Raw genomic sequence first — 20,284 nt, forward strand, 5'->3', positions numbered from 1 at the left:
CTTGAGTGGAAGGCCAACAGAGTTGGTTTGATCACAGGCGGGGACTAAATTTCTAGAATCCATTTTTTCTTTGCCTACCATTGCAGAAACTGGAACGTTGCTCAATTTCTAATCCAATCCCTCCGTGCCAAGAGCTGTCCATCTCACGGCTTGTTTTTCCTCCAGAATTGTCCGTCCACCTGGCCTGGGCCTAAAGTGCCAGATGTTCTAAAAAGGCGCTGTTGAAGTTGCTCATAAAGGACTAAGAGCGAAGTCACCCGTAATGACTTTTTTTGTGGGCAAACGGTCACATGACATACATGACGCTCATTCCCAGTCATTTTTTTTTTTCTGTGTATTTTTTCGGGCCATTCTCAATACAAACTTGGTGGGCCTGTTCAGTAAAAAGCGGAAGCTGCGCACGAGTGAAGAGGAGACTGACATCCGAGCGTCGGTCAGTTGGACATCCTTATACAAGCGAACGTGTGAAGTTGCGGCTGCCCGCCAACTCCTTGTTTGAACTAGCACGCTCGACTGAAGCCCATTTATTGATTGGCTCTTGTGCCAGACTTCAGGACCCCCCCCCCCCCAATCCTCCTCCTCACATTGCACATACAAATATACACTCCTCCCTCCCTACCTCTCTCCCTCCCTCCCGTGAATCCAAGTTACGACTAAGGAGCGCAGAGCGAAGGCTACAGGCGGACCAGACGCATAGATTGACCCAAAGAGGAGCACAGACGGCTTCGGCGGGCTTCATGAAGGCATGGAGGGCTCAACAGGTTGCAAACTGCTGCTGACGGCAATTCTCATCATGGTACTGTAATATCTCGCTTTTCTTCTTCTTTTTTTTTTTTTGGACCACATCTGCATCATTGGATGTCACATGATGTCGTTTACTGTGCGACATGTGACTCCAGAGCGGTCACCCCTTGAGGTCCGCTTTACTGCAACAGCTGAAAAGTGTCCCTTCCCTCCCTTGAGGTCAGCTCCCCCCCCCCCTCCTTGAGCCTCCTTTGGTTAGGATGCAGTGATGCAGAAGACAAGAGATTGAGCAGATGTGCGCCGATCAAATGTCTTGCCAACCTGACAAGGCCGTCCAGTGTGCGTTTTCAATAGAAGGTCTATGAGTGGTGTTTCTCTCGCCACGTCCAGGAAAATGTCCTTCCGTGCTGACAGGTGACTTGCATTGAATCTGTCCATCAGTGAGCATCGGCGCTGGGTGCTCATTTCCTCCTTTCTGCTTGATTGAGTAGACGAGAAGAGAGGCCACCTTTTCTGCTTTTCTCATTGACGACGCAAACGAGACGAGTCGGGACGGCCAAGCGGACATGCGAGCCGTTTGATTATTAGCCCCGAATCCCTGCGGGAGCTTGTATTATCCCGCTTTCGATGAGAACAATAGCGGAGCCGCGAGCCAAAGCGGCAGCGGCGGCGGCTGCAGCGTCCTCCTTCCATGTCCATCCCTCTTGTCCTCTCCTCTCTCCACCAGCCTTGTTCGGCCTCCAGCTCTCTTGGCTCGCCAGTGGACTGCGAAATATCCTGATTGGCTTTCAAAAGGAGGAGAATCAAGCAGCTGCCCGACAAAATCCGTTTATTTACCGTGGGTCCAAACATCGGAAGAGTCGGCAAGCACATAAGTCAGAAGGAGCGGCGTGGCTTTGGCTGCGCTCTCCGTTAGCCGTTTGTTGACTTCTGCCATCCTCTGCGAGCTCTCAGCCATTCACATCACTTTGAAGAAAACAAACCCGTGCGGCTCCGCATCGGCTTTTTGCAACTGTGGAAATAGCATTTTAACATGACTGCTTTAATTCTTCAAAAGAAAAACGGCTCGGATGCAATGAGCTCTCGTCACTAATGTCCCAAAAGTTTCCTCTTCCACGCTCATCATATTTTCCTCTTTTGCTGACACTGGCAGCTTCTGGAAAAACGACTAAGGGGACTTGCTCCGTTAAGTCACTGGTGTCAAACTCATGGCCCGGGGGCCAGATCTGGCCCGCCACATAATTTTCTGGGTTCTATGGGTTCACTGACACCCAAACTATGTTGTTTGACACCCCTGCTTGAGGTGATCACTGAGCTAAAATCTTGAGGTCTGTTTTTGTCCCGACTTCAGGGGCTTTTTTTTTTTTTTTTTGAGGGGGCAGAGGGGGGGGGATAATTCTGATGCAAATGATCCCCCATGGCTGCAGAATTTTGAAGCCTGGATGGAGCTGTGGTGTAAAGTATTTCCGCAAATATGCTTTGATGGTCCACCAACATCAGAAAGGCCGTCTTTGTGTTTAGGTTATTGCCTGAAATGTTTTTGTTTTTTTTCCCCTCCTTCGCAGCAGTTTTCTTTTCACGGCTTCAAATCCTCCAGTGAATGGCAGATTATTTGATTGAATGTGTTTGCACCCCGAGTTTTTCCGCCGCATTCCAACTGCCATGGGAGGTGGATGATTTGTCCCAGTGTTAGTTCCATTTCCCAGAGTTTTTTTTTTTGTTTTTTTTTCCCCCAGTGCAAAAGAAGCAACACAGGGTCTCTCGCCTGTCTTTTATTGGGAGCGGCAGCTTTTTGAAGCGTGCCAGTTTAGCCGGCCTTGCTTCTCACCCTCCGGCGTCATTCGATCGACTGCCGGCGGCATCGTCAGGCCAAAAGCAAGAAACATAACACGCACGCAGTCAGACGGAGGTGATGCGTATCACATGACCATGCCAGCCTTTTCAAAATAAACACCTTGTTTTACAGCTTGATGAATCTGTCCCATTAAATCAATAGAAAACGAAGACCCCCCCCCCATGTCCCCACCCGCCACGCTTCCTGTGCAGGAATAAAAGAAACAGGGGGTTGTGTGGGGAGCGTCATATTTTTTTTTTTGGGCTGTCACTTGCCACCTGAGATGCATGTTGCCCTGCGAGTCTCCAAAAAAAAAAATTCATCATCTCATAATATTGACATTGGATGCGGCGGTAACATTCCGAGCCCCGCTGCCACTGAGTGGACGAGCGTACGTCAGGCCTGAGAACGTTTTGAGAACGAGACGCACCTCACGGTCATCCCATCTCTCCGTGCGCAGAGCTCGCGGACGGCCCGCTCGGAAGAGGACCGAGACACCCTGTGGGACGCCTGGGGCTCGTGGAGCGAATGTTCCCGTACCTGCGGAGGAGGCGCTTCATATTCTCTGAGACGATGCCTCAGCTCCAAGTAAGTCCTCCACGCAAATGCACCGCGCTATATTTAGTCGGCGCAAACGTTTAGCTCGAGACTGCACCGAGAGAGGCTTGGATCGCATGAGCCATATTTAGAAAATGAAATACCTCATTGACCTTTGGATAAATGGAAACATCTTGTGGCCAATTTGTAAGCGCGTGTTCAAACGCTATCCAGAGTCATTTGGACTTTTTCAAAATGAAACCTCCTGTCTGCCGCCGGGCTGCTTTCGATTAAACTGCCATATTTTGGCTTTTAAATTCTATCTGGTCGGCCTTTCTCTGCTACTCCCAATCGTTCCGCCAAATAAACCCAGACAATTGCCCTAATAGTGTGAGTCAACCTCCCGTAGTCTGCGACGGGACTTCCCGCAACGCTCTTATGCCATCGGTCAACCACCTACTAAATCTTTCCAGACTTGAGTTCATTCCCGACAATGGGGTTCGAAATGAATGGCCACACCAAAGTCAAATCCAAACACGTGTAAGTGGCCTTTTTGAAAGGATTTGCAAAACAAGGTCAGGAATAGAGATCCAAAGGGCGCCTTTTCTGGTCATGTCACGTTGATAGACTGAGCAGTAGCCTCAGCGTGACTTCATTGCATTGCGCTACTTTACGCTTCCCATAATGGATCACCCACCCAAAGCACCAAACGTAGCCAGCTGGACCGCTTGCTCCATTAGCAAGTGGAACAAAGCGGCAGGCCAGCTTTGTTCGCCCCACCGCATCTTACTACCGCGCCCAGTACCACGTTTCGGGTCCTCTTTTTTGGGCCAAACGGTACCATCTGGGGAAATTGAGACTCACGATTGTGTCTGTCAGATGGAGCGTGACAATAATTCGCTGATTGCGATGTCCGCTTAAAGAGTGAAAGCAATGGAAAGAGCTGGAATATTTCCGGTGCATTTCCATGGGAAGCTACGAAATTGGTAATGGGGCCTATTGGGAGTTCCAAGAAATCGAGGGTAATTCGATTGAAATGCATTATGCTCAAGCATAAATGCCAAATGTATACTTGCTCTTAATTGCGCTTTTCTTTTTTTTTTTTTCCTTGCATGAAATCTGTAAGCTAATACATATTTCCCCTTCTACTGTGTATTTAAATGGACGCTTGATTGACGTGAACATTGGCACTTATATAATAGGTTAGCATGTAAAAATGACATCAGCTCTTTAGAAGTTGGCAACAAGGCATCTTAGCTTTATTTAATTATTATTATTATTTTTTTTTTTACATGCATGCAAAACATTTCCAAACGACAGATGTCCAATTTCTTTTCGGGACAAGCGCAACAGGAACAATTTCAACTAACGTTACTTCGTCTTCAGCCGTGTCAGCCGCTTCTGAATTTGAATCGCCAGCTACGAACGCGTCTTGTTTACATTCTTGTTCAGAAGGGTGGAGTCACTTGACGACACGCGCTGTAGCCGTCTTAAAGGGGCATGAACATCGCCGCAGACAGAAAAGACTTCTTTTTCTTTATAAAAAAATTTTTAGACACCAAATTTACCGACATGGGCAAAATGGTGTCGGTCATTGTAATACATTTCGGTAACAGTAAATTTTCGGTTTATCGCCCAGCCCTACTCTCCGTCATCTGTCGCTCTGAAACACTGCCTTGTGGCGTCTAATTCTGATTCCACTCTGGATTCCTCTAAAGGTTTTCCAAAGTCAACAGAATTGCCTATGATTGGTTCCGGATAATTAGCCCATCATATTCGCCATCAATGTTTTATCATCGCTCAGCATCATCAAAGCGCCGCAGAATTTGAGCTTTGCTCGATAATTGGAGTGGAGATACTGGAGATTGTCGTCCATACATCCTAAACTGTTCCAATGTGTTTGACCCGCTGGGAGGGCTCACTTCACTCTCTCTCAGTGCTTCTCAATAATTTTCTTTTTGTTATGCCCCCCACAAGCAAGACGAAACAATTCGTGCACCCACCCCACCACACACTCTAAGCCGCAACTATAAATAATAGCGTTTTCGTCACAAGACAAACCTACACGGTGGAGTTAATACTCGCTGTGCACAATGGGCAAGGAGAGCGCCACTGCCAACTAGTGGAGTGGATGTGCCATTACACTTTATTGTAGTACGTCGGGGAAAAAAAACTTGTTCCCCAGGGTCATACGCGGCCTCAGCATCGCACCGCGCCCCACTAGGGAGCCCGCCCCACTATTTGAGAAGCGCTGCTCTATCTACAGTCGGTTTAGGATGATCGCAACAGTTCTCACCGACGGACGGGATCCGTTGTGGTTGTCTACCCTGAAACGTTTGGATTTATTTGAGATTTATTTTGGCATGGCTCGATTAAAAACATGAATAAATGTCCGTTTTTGCCCCGTGTCAACATCTTCGTTTTCGCTGAAGATCAGCAGATTTGCAAGTGCGATAAATCTCCTTGGACTGTAGCGCCACAGTGTTGCGCTCGGTGCGCGGTCACGTCGTACGGCCGCTATTATGTCTTTGCGAGCTCGCCGCAGCACTTCGCACGCTTGCGGCTCGCCACATGCGAAAAGTGTTGAGCAAATGTCGAGCTAACCGCCGCCTTTGGGCGCACATGACTGGTGTGTATTGTGGTTCGCCTCATCATTCAACACCAGCCAAAGCCAGTTCACACAAGTGCTCCTTTTTCCCCCTCCTTCCTGCTCCTTTAGGACCTGCGAAGGGCAGAATATCAAATATCGCACATGCAGTAATGTGGTAAGTTCAGCATCTTCATGTTGGGGAACTTGAAAATGGGGGATTTCTGGGAATGAATGAACATGCAAATACAGTGAACGCCTGCTATTGGCAGGCGATCGGGGGGCCGAGTTCTTCTACCGCAAATTGAAAAAGCATCTACACTGAGTATCTTGCAAGAAGCCATGGTAGAGAAACAAATGCATTGATTAGTTGATTTATTTTCCTCGCAAACTACTTTTGCACGGAGGGTCCAAAAGACACACGAGCACTGGCTTGGCATTATGCTCATGGGAAAACATACACAAATGCTAAACCTGTGTTATGGCATTCACACAAAATTATAAATGTGAAGGCAAATTTTAAGGGCTGAACTACATTACGAAGGCTGATTAGGGCTGGGTATCGTTTCAAAATTCCAAAATCGATTCAATTTGATTTTCGATTCGCAATTGACTTTGCTTGATTTTCGATTCAATTAAACATTTCACGCAGTACCTATTTTTACTTTCCACCACCACAACCAAAATATAAAAGCCAAACTGCGACGAGGCAGGTGTTCACTGTATCGCAAAACTATCGTTTCGATGCACTTTGACGTCATCTTGCGCTCAGGACTGCCCCGTGGATGCCGGAGACTTCCGCGCTCAACAATGTTCCGCCCACGACGACGTTCGCTACCAGGGCCAGTACCACGAATGGCTGCCCGTGTACAACGACCCGGACAACCCGTGCGCTCTCAAATGCAAAGCCAAGGCTTCCGGGCTGCTGGTGGAGTTGGCGCCCAAGGTTCTCGATGGCACGCGCTGCTACACCGAGTCCTTAGACATGTGCATCAGTGGCATGTGCCAGGTGGGACAGATGACAAATGAGCAGCCTGAAAATCTTGTTCTTCTTCAAATTATGTCACAATTTATAGACAACTAAACATCAAAGCATGGCTCCTTATTTCTAGAAATATCCGTAAATTGTCAAATGATCACTTCTGCAACATTCCTCGGAAATCACAATATCCCCTCACTACTGAGCTATTCTTAGACCCGCCCGTGTGTGCGCATTCTAGATTGTCGGCTGCGATCACGAGTTGGGCAGCGCGGCCAAAGAGGACAACTGCGGCGTGTGCAGTGGCGACGGCTCCTCATGCAGGCTGGTGCGAGGCCACTACAAATCCCAGCATGCCTCAGGAAAAAGTAAGTCCAATGTTTGTCATTGCACAAGTTAAAATATGTGATTAAAAAAAAAATCTTGTCTTTCTCCCCCCTCATCCATACTTTTGAAGCGGAGGACACTGTTGTCGTCATCCCCTTCAAGAGTCGACACGTGCGTCTTATCCTAAAAGGACCGGATCACTTGTGTAAGTCCTGGTAGGTCCAGGGTGCTCTTCCATACAAATCGGACAAATACTGTCCTTGTACTTGTAGCGTCAAGTAGGGCTGAACAATTTTGGGGGAAAAATAATGTATTGCAATTTTTCTGACAGATATTGCGATTTCTGATTTGCGATTTTCTTAACAGAAAATGCTATTTTTTTTAACCCCCAAATTTTTTGGTACATAAATGTCAGATTATGTCAATAAAATCCTTGTCTCTTAGCAAAGCTAAATTGATTAAAAATATAATTTTGCGACCTATTATTGTGTAGATCTCAAAACTTAGCACTCTGAGGTGCAAAATATTATTAATGAGATTATAACTATTTAATATACGTTTGACATTGAACCACTCTAGTCACGATGAGCTGTTTACGTGTTCGGGTCTGAGAGCGTCTGCGAAATTGCTAACGTGGCCGTCGTCTTATTTTATGTTTCGATACGTATTGATTGAAATAGAACATTTCTGTTCATAGCTGCTGGCTCTCCACTCTAACGCGGTTCTAGCCAGACTTCTGTTAAAAGTCGACTGTACACCGAAGCACTTAGTTGGGGTCTTTCCCGACTCTGCATTTTAGCGATTAGCATGCTTAGCGACTCCTTGTTCGCCTTCTCGGTTAAAACGCTAGTTGATAGTGGCGTCGTTTATTTGTCACCACAAAGGAGATGATCCACATCACGCAGCTCGTTGCGGCTGCTCTGCACGGACTTGCATATAGTTCAAATAAAGTCCTTACTGCTGCGCTGCAAGCTAGCTTGGGACCTAGCATTCAAGCAGCGGCGAAATAAATGACTTTGGAGATTACAGGTGGCAGTGCGACCTTTTTTTTTGTTTTTGTTTATCAGTACGGTGCTGTGACCTGCCTTGTGAGCAAAAACCTCAGCTTTGACGATCTCGAAATAGCGATGCCTAATATCGCGATTTCAGTCCCAAAACGATAAATCGTTCAGCCCTGGCGTCAAATGTATTGCGTGACCTCACATTCGATCCTTCACTGCATGTTCAGCTCTTGCCAGATATTGAGCCTTTGGACCAAGCAGATGCTTCCATCAACTAAATGTCATCAGCAGACAAATTGAATCACTTGCTAATCATACGTTTAACCTACTGTATGTTTTCTTTTCAAGTGAGCTTTCCCAAGGCCTTTTTCTGAATGGAGAGCTTTTTTATTCTCCTTTTGGCATGCAAATTGGAACCATGTGTGCGCTGATGTTGGCTATTGTTGGTTAGCGCTCAATCTTGTACTTCCTCGTGTTTTCATTGCCCTGAATGCCCTTGTTGGAAATCCACATGGCCGTCGTGGGTCAGGGTTGAAGTCAGGTCAAACCTCGCAAGAGCTTAGCTTGCGGCATGTCAAATAGCGACTTTTGTCTCCAAACCTTCCAGCACAATTCCTGTCCGTTTGTTTCAAAGTGTGCTCACGGTGAAGAAAATGCACTTGGCAAGAATGCAAAATATCGGCGGAATCTAAGACGGTGACAATTGTAACACAAGTCAGAGAGTTAGTTCTCCTCCATGTGTGCACACGTGTGACTTCCCTCCTTTTTTTAGATGTGGAGAGTAAGACTCTGCATGGCGTGAAAGGCCAACTTATCTTGGATAAATCAGGGCAGTACCAACTGGAAAACACCACCTTGGACTACCAGAAACTGTCCGATAAGGAGGTCCTGCGAATTCCAGGGCCACTTGGGGCTGATTTCACCATCCAAGTAAGCGCGAAGACTCCTTTCAAGTGCTTCAAATCTGGTGTTAATTACAGTGCTGCTTAAGAGTCCAACTGTTGGATTAATTTACATTTTTAGCGGTTGTAGCCACATGGCATTGTGGTTTTATCTTTTCTATTGAATATTCTTCCGGCAGGTCCAGTTTGCAAGTGGACCGGACAGCGTCATCCAATACATATTCTACCAGCCCATCGTCCACCGCTGGAGGGAAACGGACTTCTTCCCTTGCTCTGTCACTTGTGGTGGCGGTAAGTGAGCGAGATATGAGCTGCAATGCTACGATCACACCAAATCCGTTTCAGCGGGTTTTTTTTAACCGCGCCAAAATGGCAAATAGGCAAATTCTCAGTGCTTCGCTCCACGTCCCATCGCTCCAAACGCATCATTGGCATCGCCCTGCATGCAAACGCGCCGCCTTGCGCAAACTCCATTGACTTCAATTTACTTGCGCCGTATTTTGGTGTGAACCTAGCATAAACCTTTTTAGAATGTTTGGAAACCATATGTGGGGGATTTATCGGGGTGCGAAAGCGACCGCTGACCTCAACAGAAAACGACGAGAAAACTTGTTTGTGTCGCCAGATGTGTAGTTTTGTTGTTGTTTTTATTTATTTATTAAAAAAAAAAAAAAGGAAAATTACATAGAGAAGCTCATAAGACTTCCTCCTGCCACCCAGATGTGTAATATTGTGTTGAAAAGGTCCATAAATGCCTGCTTTCCTTGGCCCAGGGTACCAGCTGACATCGGCAGAGTGCTTCGACCTGCGTAGCGGCCGAGTGGTGGTGGACCAGTACTGCCATTATTACCCAGAGAACAGCAAGCCCAAACCCAAACTGCAAGAGTGCAACATGGAGCCCTGCTTGGCCAGGTTAAAATTTGCAATTTGCTTTTATTATTTTATTTATTTATTTTTAGAGACGCGTGATATAAACTTGATCTGTTGTCTATTAGTGACGGCTACAAGCAGATCATGCCGTACGACCTCTACCACCCCCTGCCTCAGTATGTCTTCCTGACTTCTTTCACAAAAAAACGAAAAACACGAGTTAAAGTACTCGCATCCGCGTTCCAACCTTGTCCGTTGTTGTCTTGTAAGGTGGGAGAGCAGCCCTTGGACCGCCTGCTCCACTTCCTGCGGCGGGGGCCTCCAGAGTCGCTCGGTTTCCTGCGTGGAGGAAGACATGCAGGGAACCGTCATCGCCACAGATGAGTGGAAGTGCCTTTACGCCCCCAAGATGGCCATCTTGCAGCCCTGCAACACCTTTGACTGCCCCACCTGGATGGCGCAGGAGTGGTCGCCTGTAAGTTCCATTTCTCTACTTCCACTTGTTTACTGTACACTGTCCGTTAAATGATCCTGATTTCTTGATTTTTATTTAATCTTTTGTTTTTTGCTAATGTTAGGCCTTGCAGGTCCACCCTTGTAAGCTATATTGCATTTTATGATCATTACAAAATTCCTCCAAAACGCTGAATATCCCGAACTTTTTGGAGAGAAGTTTAAATCCTGACCAGTAGCTCAAATGCCAAAACCAGCAGGTTGAAATGTCACTTTTTGCTGCATTAATTCATCTTCGATGGCAGCCATACAAACACACAGAGGCAAAAAAAACACTTGGATGCAGTTTACCTTGCACATTCTTCCCGGAACGTGCCTTTCAAATGCTTGGTTTGGCCGAGGACACGCAAAGTTCACTCCTGTTCAGACAGCAGTGGGGGATTTTTGAAGCGTCCCCTCCCCCGTCTCCCCTTGAGTCAAAGGCCAAGACATTTAGTCAGTCAGAAAAGAGATGAGAGCTGTCCAACGTACACAGATTTATCTCTGAATGTATATGCAAGGCGAAAGGTATTAACTGTCCCTTCCCCCGCCCCCCTCCATCGCTTTCAGTGCACCGTGACGTGCGGTCAGGGGCTACGCTACAGGGTGGTGCTTTGCATTGATCACAGGGGGCTCCATGCGGGAGGATGCAAGCCCACCAGCAAGCCCCACATCAAGGAGGAGTGCCTGGTGACCGTGCCCTGCTACAAGGCCATCGGTGGGTTTGGAATCATACGCAGAAAAGAGTTTGAAACCACGCCTGACTTTTTCCTTTCCTTTCGCCGTCCGGTGCTTCAGATACGCTCCACGTGGAGGCCAAACCGCTGTGGCATAAGCAGGCCATCGAGCTGAACGAGGAGACCGTTGTGACCGAGGAGCCAAAGTGAGTTGATAAACTGATAGTCGTGATCGACCGATATGCTTACAACATGTTAAAGCCATTTTCCATCTTGGAAAATAGACAACTTAGTTTTAAAAGTCTCACAAAAAGTGCCCGCAGCTCCCAGGCTCAGATGCATGTCTTATAGTTCAATGAAAACAAACATCTCTTTAAAGTTTACTACGGCAAATAGTTTTCCATTAGTTGTGAGTTTTAGTAGACTGACATTTATTAAAATTTGGGCAAAGTCCGTTGCTTTACCATCCTCTCTCGTAGTGCGTGTGACTTGAGGTGAAAAAACAAACAGGCAGCTTACTGCTGATTGGCTGCTACCCACTACGCAAGGAACCAATCTGCTTCTGCAGGCAGGGCCACCAGCACAGCAGAGAGAGAGATAGAAGTGTGCTGCAGCAAGCCAAAATAAACCAGATTTTAATTTATCGGCCTTGAAAGTCAAATAAAGGCAGATGCCGATAATCGTCAAAATGCCAAAAATCGGCCGATAATCGGTCTGTCAATAACTGACAGTCCGCATTACGGCGAAACCTTTTATTGCAAAATAGGACTCGTTGTTTGTTGCCAAAACCTTGATGGGATTGCGGTTTCAGTGGCGTCGGGAACCCAGCGGCGGTTTTCAGTGTGCACCTGTTGTCCACACCTGTCAAAACACGGCATGTGTCATGAAATATGTCACAATTGTTATATATGGACATAAAGGGTCTGAATGAGCAGCGTGGATAAACTCAATTTACAGTTTAACTACATTGGGTTGAGCCCAAGAGGGATTTGCGTGTGCATTGCGTTCATTGTTCACCTTGTTCCAAGTTTGTTCTTTCACGCTTCTTTTCCTCTGCTCAACACCTGCCTTGTCAGATCCCGCTCGTAAATGTGATGTATGGGGTCACGTAAGGCAACGAAAGGGAAGTTGAAAGCAAGTGGGGGTGAAAAAAAAAATAAAAATTTTGGAGCAGGGTCCGCCCCCTTTGTCACAGGCTGCCCGTGTTGCTTCAACACCCCCCGCAGATGTTGCAGATGTTTTTCTCTTGCATATCATTTGACTAATAAAGTCTGTCCTCCAAAGACTTTTGGAGCGCGGCCCGGCGCGTCGCATGACTTGCATTAGTGAGCACGTACGCCAGTTTGAAACATCTGCGACTTTGACACATCTGTGAAGTGGGAAAGTTGCAACGAAGGACAAAGAAGAGCGTCGTTCCTCCTGCAAATACGTGCGTGTAATGACGCCTCGTTCGCAAGCCAACACTAATACCGTATCTGCCAACCATATGGGACAAAATTACAAAGACTAGTCCTGTGTTGGATTTACACACACAAAAATAAATAAATAAAAAAACACCACTGAATGAAATATTTCCACTGTCGGAAATGTAATTGATGAGATTAGGAAGGGGCTTTGGCGGATATTGCAAACATCTGCTCTTGCAAGATCATAACTCACAAACATCTTTTTTTTTTTTTCTGGACGTCTTTTATTTGTTAACGCTAAACACGTCGCGTCCTTGTGAGGGAGCTAGCATGACTGCATTTGAGGTCTTGTGGGGAGATGATTCAACCAAGGCAAACATATTCATCCGTCTTCCGTTAATGAACAGCAGCTCGTTTTACCATTCAAACATCCGTTAGTCATCAAAGGCGACCTTGAAAACACAATGATTTAAACCCCAAAAAATCCGCTCCTTGATCTGTTAATTCAAGATGACACTTTTTTTGCTGCGCATTCCTCAGGAAGCGTGTCTGAAGTTTTTTTTTTTTTTTTTTTTTAAAAGCCCCCCAGGATTTCATGTAAATCGTTCCTCTTGATGAACCTTGATGGACACCGATGAGCTACAAGTGTTTCTTCTTCTGATCCGTTCGTTTTGAACCAGGAAGGAAGGTTTATCCGTGGACGGGACTTCCTAATGCATCACAGCTGTACGATGAAGCGTTTTATAAAAAAGAGTTTTGCCAGTACTTAAGGTGGACTTAACGTCTTCACTCAAGTCAAAAGACCATGTCAAAGAGGAAGAGTGGAATTCTGGAAGTGAAGCCGTACGCGAATGGAAAAAAAAAAATTAGAGGAGGTACGATGAAAATATGCAACCATGAAACTGGCTGACTTCCTTTGATCCAGGGTGAAGTGGCTGAGGACTGAAAAGTAATTAAGCATTGGATTGTTGATCAACTTTGGTGCTCACATTTTGCTGTTGTTGTTAGCATAGCCGGCTAACATTGCAGCAAAACAAAAATTCATTCCGGGGCAGGCAGAACATCTGCCATTCTGACTGAATTAATTGTCCTTTTTTTTTTTTTTTCTTTCCCAATCCTTGGCAAGCGACTTGAAGTGGCCCTGGGAGGTACCATTTGCTCACGAGCGAGGTTATAATAATTAACTAAAACTAACGCTAAAAATGAAATCAAATTAAAAAAAAAAAACGTTTTTTAAAAAAATTAAAACTCATTTTAAAACTAATCGTAACTAACTACTACTTACTATAATTTTAGCCAATTAATAATCTACATGAACATTCAGGATTCACTTTAAATGTATTTGTTTCAGTAACGCTGTGCGTCCGTACTGAAGAAAGAAAGGTCCATCATTTGACTGACAAATATTCCATAGATTAAAAAAAACTAAAACCAATGCTAAAACTAATATGATAAAAAAAAAATAAAAAGATTTTTTTTGACCAAATAAAAACACTACTCTAAAAATATTTCAACCCAACTGAATTATACAAACAAAAGTCAAAACAAAATTGTGTTGTGAAAAATCTAAACCCTGATCACGAGCGATGTAGTCGCGACCCCTCACAACTCCTGTTTTGGAGAATATCGATAAATTATTGCACTTGTATGACGCTCGTCTCTCCTTGCCAGCTTCAACCCGAGTGCTTGGCAGCCCTGCAGCAGAACGTGCGGCGTCGGGACTCAGCGGCGCACAGTCAAGTGCCGGGTGTTGCTCTCCTTCTCCCAGACTGTTGCCGACCTCCCTGATGATGAGTGTAAGGGCATCAAACCTGCGGTGAGTCAAGCCTGCTACCAGACTCCCTGCCAGACGCCAGAAGGCAAAAATCACCGGGATGTTGAAGAGGAGGAGATGGAGGAGAACCTCCAAAGAGAGGAGCTGCACGAATGGGAGTACGACGGCTTCACGGAATGTTCCGAGAGTTGCGGAGGAGGTCAGCGATTTTTTCCAGTGTTCGTCGTCTCATATGCACTCCTCATAAGCCTCACTCGTTTAAATCTCAGGTGTGCAGGAGGCCGTGGTCATCTGTCTGAACAAGCAGACCAGGGAGGCGTCAGCAAACCAGAGTTTGTGCGTGAGCACCCGCAGGCCCCCGCCGCTTCTCCTGGACTGCAAAACGCAGCCTTGCCCCCCCAGGTAAAAACCTCAAATCAACAGTTTGGCAATCATTCGCATGGATGTTTTTGGTTTTAAGCAACAAGCTTGTCGACGTTAATGTCCAAAAGCGTCTGTTCGTCACACACCTGCAACCACTTGACTGTGAAGAAACACATCGCACGATTAAATGAACATAATCCAATCGTGCACCCGTGACATCATTTCAGCAAACCAGACGGAGACGGATTGTTGGCTGTTTCTCGGCGAACAGGAAATAACAATTGAATTTGAATGACTGCGGACCACTGATGGCGCACATTTAGACTTGAACGCTTTCGGTGGTGTCACGCTCCGCTGCTCCCTCTCGTCAGCGAACGCCGAGGCTGGAAGCCTGTTTTTCCAGGCCTTGAGCCTTATTTTCAGGCACAACAAACGCTGCATTGGACGTGTTTCCTTTGGCCTTGCGCTCGCTCCCCGAGGTCTCCTCACGCTCCCGCATTAAACTCCACTCATTGGGTCGTATTCCCCATGAGGTGAAACAGCCGTGGCGTTAAGACCGAACGCCTGAAACACGCCGCATTCCCGATTCTCCTCAGGGCCTCGGAGTCAATATGAATCATTTGGAAAGGAAAATGTTTCAAGTAGGCTCGATTCATGAAGTGGGAGAGGGATTAGTTCATCACACTCGCAGCATGTGGGTGAGAAAAATCAGAAGTGCTTGAGCTCATCCAAGCGCAATCACACTTTCCAGGTTGTAAAAAAGCATATGTTCGTCGGAGCGGGGCAATGCAGCAAGGCCGACACCGCAACATGGCTGGGTGGAGTGATAAGTAATAATGTTATTTACAGGTGGGAAGCGGGGGAGTGGAGTGTGTGCTCCGCTTCCTGCGGGGTTGGCCTGATGTCCCGCACCGTAGCGTGCGCTCACAGACCGTCTCTGGACAGCAACAACACGGAAGTGTTGCCAAATGAAAACTGCCACGATCCAAAACCAAACCCCGTCCAAGCCTGCAATCGCTTTGACTGCCCTCCCATGTGGGAGACGCAGGAATGGGGGCAGGTAAGAAGACAAATTAATCACTCAAACTGATCCCTCGCAAGAAAACTCTGAAATATTTGTTTGTTGTTTTGGTTGATGCTGCTGCTTTTAGTGCTCCAGTCGCTGTGGAGATGGAGTTGAGAGGAGACGGGTCCTGTGCAAACAGCGCTTGGCAGATGGCAGCGTCCTGGAGATGCCAGACTCATTTTGTCCCTCTGAAATGCCAGCAAACCAGCGGCTGTGTAGCGCAGAGCAGCGGTGCCCGCCACTTTGGGTCACGAGCTGGTCCCAGGTAGGCTTGATCCAGATCACATTAATGCAGTGGTGGGCCGTCCAAGGCCTTCAAGACCTTCTCTGCTGGCCTAACATCATCAAGAAATCATGATCATATCCTTCGCATTGGTGCCGTATATATCCGAGGGTTTTATTTTTAGGTGAGAGTTTTTATCCAATCAGAATTCAGCTAGCTCGTGTTGCCAGGCAAATTTCATGATTCTAGTGGCACACACGAGGCCTTCGGATACAATCGTGTGGGCATCTTTCTGTCAAAGCAAATGAGCTTTCAGAGTTGATAGACACTTGCGATAGCCAATCAGATCACAAATTGGTTACAGTGAGCCTTGAAGGTGATGAACGCGTTTTGTGATTGGATACTCACTCCTGAGGGGGCGGCGCGATGCAGAATCAACACACCCAGAAAGTCGTAACTGGCGACCGTTTGAAAATGTAAAATATATAGCCATAGCCCTTGTGAAAATTGCTTTTTTTGTGTGTGTTTGTGTGCAGTGTTCAGTAACCTGTGGAAATGGAATGCAAAGACTTGAAGCGGTGTGCAGGAAACAAGGAGACGATGGACAATATCACACCGTCGATCCTAACAATTGCTCCTCCCTCGCGCGACCCACGAGAATCCGACCATGCTCTCTTAGGCTCTGCAAGCGTAAGAAACCCTCTTTAGACTTCAAGTGGAAGATTGTAAAGAAAATAAACAAAACGGTGCATCTTTTGTCGTAGATTCATTGAAACCCGACCCGGTTATCCTGGCTCAGAGGAATGTGTACATTCAGTGGCGGAAGAGCAAAAAGGTCCATTTGGTGGTTGGCGGCGCTGCCTATCTGCTTCCCTGGACAACGGCGGTGCTTCGCTGTCCAACCCGCCACATCCGGAAGGCGAATATCCAGTGGTTGAAAGAAGGCAAGCCTCTGGTGAGTCGCCCACGCCTGTCCGTGACCCCTCTGGGATTAGTGAAGATCCAGCAGGTTGGTCCATCTGATGCCGGGACGTACACCTGCGTCGCAGGCCAAGCCAAGGAACATTTAGTTCTCCGGGTCATTGGCGCCGAGCAAAAGTTGCACTCACCAGAGACATTGAGGGTCCAGGAACTCTCCGTCTCCCCCAACGGGTACGAATACATCGTCGAGCGCTTGCTCCAACTCAAAGTTGAAAATAATAAGACCACCTCAGAAGACGGGCGAGACGCTTTCAACATCCCCAATGTTGTCATTCTTGATAGCCAGAAGCTGGCTGAGCTCGACCGTCTCAAAGGAAAGCAAGGCGAGCAAGTGTTTGCTCAGTTACTCAGCGAGCTTTCACCATCCGACTTTGAAACCAATTACTCAACTCCTCGCTACCCAGAAATGGACGTACCCTCCCTGCAAGGGCCCCTCCTTCTTAAACCAAACACGAAAGGACACTCGAGCAGGTACAGAAGCCCGGCGATTCTCCACAACCCCGGGAAAATCGCAACGGTATTGTCCTCGGATGTGACCGTTAACGTAGGGGTGCCCATTTTGCTGCGTAAGCCTTACGCCAGTTTGGAGATCAAGTGTGAGTCTCTTGGTTACCCGGAGCCATCCCTAACCTGGACCAAAAATGGAAAACAGTTGCGCTACGATAGCAGGTATGACCCGATGACTCATGAACGCAACTAGGTGTGATTGCGATTTTGCTGATTGGACATCGTGTCGTTGCACCGGCAGAATAGGCCTGTTGCCCGGCGGCTCGCTGAGGATCCGGTCTCCAAACCCGGCAGATGAGGGTTTGTACACCTGCACTGCAAAGAACCGACTTGGGTCCTCATCGCGCTCATCTTGGTTGCAGATTATAGGTGAGAACCGGAACCCTAATTAGTTGAAGAGCAAGTAAAAGATCCTTTCTGAGCTTTGTTAACTGACCAACTGTTTAGTCTGTTTTTTTACAACGGTTAGGGCTGAACGATTTTAGGAAAAAACTGTGAATTCTTTTTTTTTTTTTTTTCCCTGACAGATATTGCGATTTTGATTTACTTGCTGATTTTTTTTTCAGAATCTACAGTGACATTTACAAACATGACAGAAAATGACATTATACCTTTAAAAACAATAAAAGCTCAAGAGCCCTTTAAAAAAACGTAGCTTCGGTGATCTCAAAATTGCGATTTCGGTCCCAAAACGATAAATCGTTCAGCCCTAGTAACGGTTGCTAGGCACAGAAATGTTTGCTGGTCCAAACCCACATACAAGCCTCCGTTAAGGGACAATGATCTCCATTATCTCCAGGTGGCAGAGATGTCTACTTTTCCGGTTCAAGCTTTGAGTTTCTGGGAAGTCACACTCATTCTGTCACACACGCAGTTGAGCAGAGCCACCACAAAAGTTTTTTTTACACTGTGTCATGAAGCAGCGACTGGTCTGGCTGAGTCAGTGGTGGGGAATGTGTGGTGCGTGCCATCGGCACAAGTCTCTTCAGAGCCGCACTGTCCCACCTCGCCTCAAAGCGTGACCACTTGCAACCTCTCTGGATTGCCATCAAAGCGCCGCCGCCGCCGCTCTCCTCGCGTTCTGGCGCTGTTCTCACTCATACGACAACAATTAGATGGCTCAAGGGGGAAGTTTCAAAGACGATAAGCCGCTGCGCTCCGAGTTGCAAAGGATAAGGGGGCTGTCAAGGGACAAGCGATTCTGGTTTTTTTTTCCTTCATTAATTCCCGTCCACTGTATTTTCAGGAAGCGGAGGAAGAAACTGCGTCCAAGCTGTCGGAGCCGGTGGCCCCTTGTGCCCTGATAGGAGCAACAGCAGCATCCAATCAGCTGGGCACAGGTTGGTGGCTGCCTTGCACTGTTTTTCTCCGTTTTCAAATCAGAGACCCGTGAAACTCTCTTCAAGTAGTTGGCGGACGGACCCTTGGGCGCAATGCTCAGCCACCTGCGGCGGCGGCTACCAGACCAGACGAGTGCGCTGCGTGCGAGGTGCCGAGGGCGGCTCCATGGACGTGGAGCGCCACCGCTGCCTCGGCGCTGGGCGGCGACCCTCTGACACCAGGACATGTAACATTCTGCCCTGCGCCACTTGGGCTACCGGCGCCTGGGGACTGGTAAGGCAATTTGTGGTCACCAATTATCATACCAAGTCATGGAAAAATGTAGGTGGCCTGGTTCCCTTCGCTTTGTCTGGAACACATTTTTGCGACCTCGTTGGCAACAAGGGCGACGCTGACTTGCGGCTCATGTTGATCATTAGTGGCTTTTTTTACGCGACGTTCGCCATTCACTCCATGAACTGCATCATCTTTTCTCACGCTCATGACACACACTTTCGAGCTACCTAATGCAACACATACTCTGTTTCTACCATACATCAGTGGCGGGCCGTGTATTTCACACCTCGGCCTTCAGTAAAGTCCAACTTGAATAAATCCCCCTCATAATATCATCATTTATGACACCATGGCTGGGCAAATAATAAAGAAAGACACTCACACACTACTGAGCGAGTGTTGGATGACCTAGCTTCTCTTGATAGGTCCGTCTTGAAAATGGCCTCGCAAGTGTATCTGCAATCAAATCCACACTTTTCCCTCCTTCGGCCATTGTGGTTTAAAAAAAAGCAAGAATATATTTTAGATTTTCCAACGGTTACGACTTTCGGGTGTGTTGATTCCGCATAGCGCTCCCCCTCACAAGAAAGAGGCTTTCATCACTTTCAACGTGAGGCCAGCAAGAAGGCTCACTGTCACCAACTCATGATCTGATTGGCTATCGCAACTGTCTAGCAAATCTGAAAGCTCATTGACTCTAACAGAACAGATGCCCGCGCGATTGTATCTGAATTGTGCATGCTACTGTTCTTATGAAATCTGCCTGGCAACACGAGCTAGCTGAATTCTGATTGGATAAAAACTCTCACCTAAAAACACTGGCATATAATATGACATCAATGTGAAGAATATCATCATTTTTTCTTGATTATGTTAGGCCAGCAGAGAAGGCCTTGACTGACCACTGCCATACATATACTGTACATACTCTGTTGTCAAACTTCCAACGTGTTGGCCTTTCTCGCCACTTTAATTGACGTAATCTTGAACGTCTACTAGAAAACGGTGAGACAGCCTAACACACTCGTTCATGGTAAAACATATTTGTCCGTGGCGGAGAACGCTTGCTTTCAAGCCGACGAATTTTATCGTCTACAGCAGTGAATGACTTGAACACTGACACAAATAGATTTAGAATTGCGTTCATTTGTGATTCTTGACGTGGAAATGAAGTATTTTGTAAGTGGTACTCAAAACCCTCTGACAACCTGTTTGTTCTTTTTGAATGTTTTAGTGTCGTGGTCAATGCACGGGTCCGAGATTGGCTGCTCAACACCGCAATGTTTTCTGCCAAGAAACAAATGGCACCAAAGTCCCCTCCAGGATGTGTAGCGGACTCCGACAGTAAAAATCGCCGTTCCGACGAAACGTTCCCCCCACCATGTATCACTGCGTGA

At 46.9% G+C, this 20,284-nt stretch overlaps 1 protein-coding gene across 5 annotated transcripts in view; it reads left to right on the top strand.

Annotated features, from left to right (window-relative positions):
- The window catches only part of adamtsl3 (ADAMTS like 3), a 51,915-nt gene that overhangs the window by 30,645 nt on the left and 986 nt on the right, over positions 1 to 20,284 (top strand). The window contains exons 1-23 of one of the 5 annotated variants that reach the window (XM_088294663.1): positions 681 to 796; positions 3,039 to 3,166; positions 5,835 to 5,880; positions 6,475 to 6,711; positions 6,923 to 7,049; positions 7,139 to 7,213; positions 8,782 to 8,939; positions 9,091 to 9,202; positions 9,685 to 9,823; positions 9,907 to 9,957; positions 10,052 to 10,256; positions 10,844 to 10,991; positions 11,072 to 11,156; positions 14,028 to 14,329; positions 14,400 to 14,532; positions 15,343 to 15,553; positions 15,645 to 15,824; positions 16,319 to 16,472; positions 16,547 to 17,432; positions 17,512 to 17,639; positions 18,517 to 18,610; positions 18,677 to 18,884; positions 20,122 to 20,231. In XM_088294663.1, the coding sequence (XP_088150789.1) occupies positions 746 to 796; positions 3,039 to 3,166; positions 5,835 to 5,880; positions 6,475 to 6,711; positions 6,923 to 7,049; positions 7,139 to 7,213; positions 8,782 to 8,939; positions 9,091 to 9,202; positions 9,685 to 9,823; positions 9,907 to 9,957; positions 10,052 to 10,256; positions 10,844 to 10,991; positions 11,072 to 11,156; positions 14,028 to 14,329; positions 14,400 to 14,532; positions 15,343 to 15,553; positions 15,645 to 15,824; positions 16,319 to 16,472; positions 16,547 to 17,432; positions 17,512 to 17,639; positions 18,517 to 18,610; positions 18,677 to 18,884; positions 20,122 to 20,231 (3,968 nt within the window). In that variant the 5' untranslated portion in view covers positions 681 to 745. Of the gene's footprint in view, positions 1 to 680; positions 797 to 3,038; positions 3,167 to 5,834; positions 5,881 to 6,474; positions 6,712 to 6,922; positions 7,050 to 7,138; positions 7,214 to 8,781; positions 8,940 to 9,090; positions 9,203 to 9,684; positions 9,824 to 9,906; positions 9,958 to 10,051; positions 10,257 to 10,843; positions 10,992 to 11,071; positions 11,157 to 14,027; positions 14,330 to 14,399; positions 14,533 to 15,342; positions 15,554 to 15,644; positions 15,825 to 16,318; positions 16,473 to 16,546; positions 17,433 to 17,511; positions 17,640 to 18,516; positions 18,885 to 20,121; positions 20,232 to 20,284 lie in introns of those variants that run through there. The other 4 variants (XM_088294661.1, XM_088294662.1, XM_088294659.1 and 1 more) reach the window with 4 other exon arrangements.

The sequence above is a fragment of the Idiotropiscis lumnitzeri genome, chromosome 4, assembly GCF_059441095.1.
Source record: "Idiotropiscis lumnitzeri isolate Australia: NSW breed Sydney's pygmy pipehorse chromosome 4, RoL_Ilum_1.0, whole genome shotgun sequence".
Lineage (NCBI taxonomy): Eukaryota > Metazoa > Chordata > Actinopteri > Syngnathiformes > Syngnathidae > Idiotropiscis > Idiotropiscis lumnitzeri.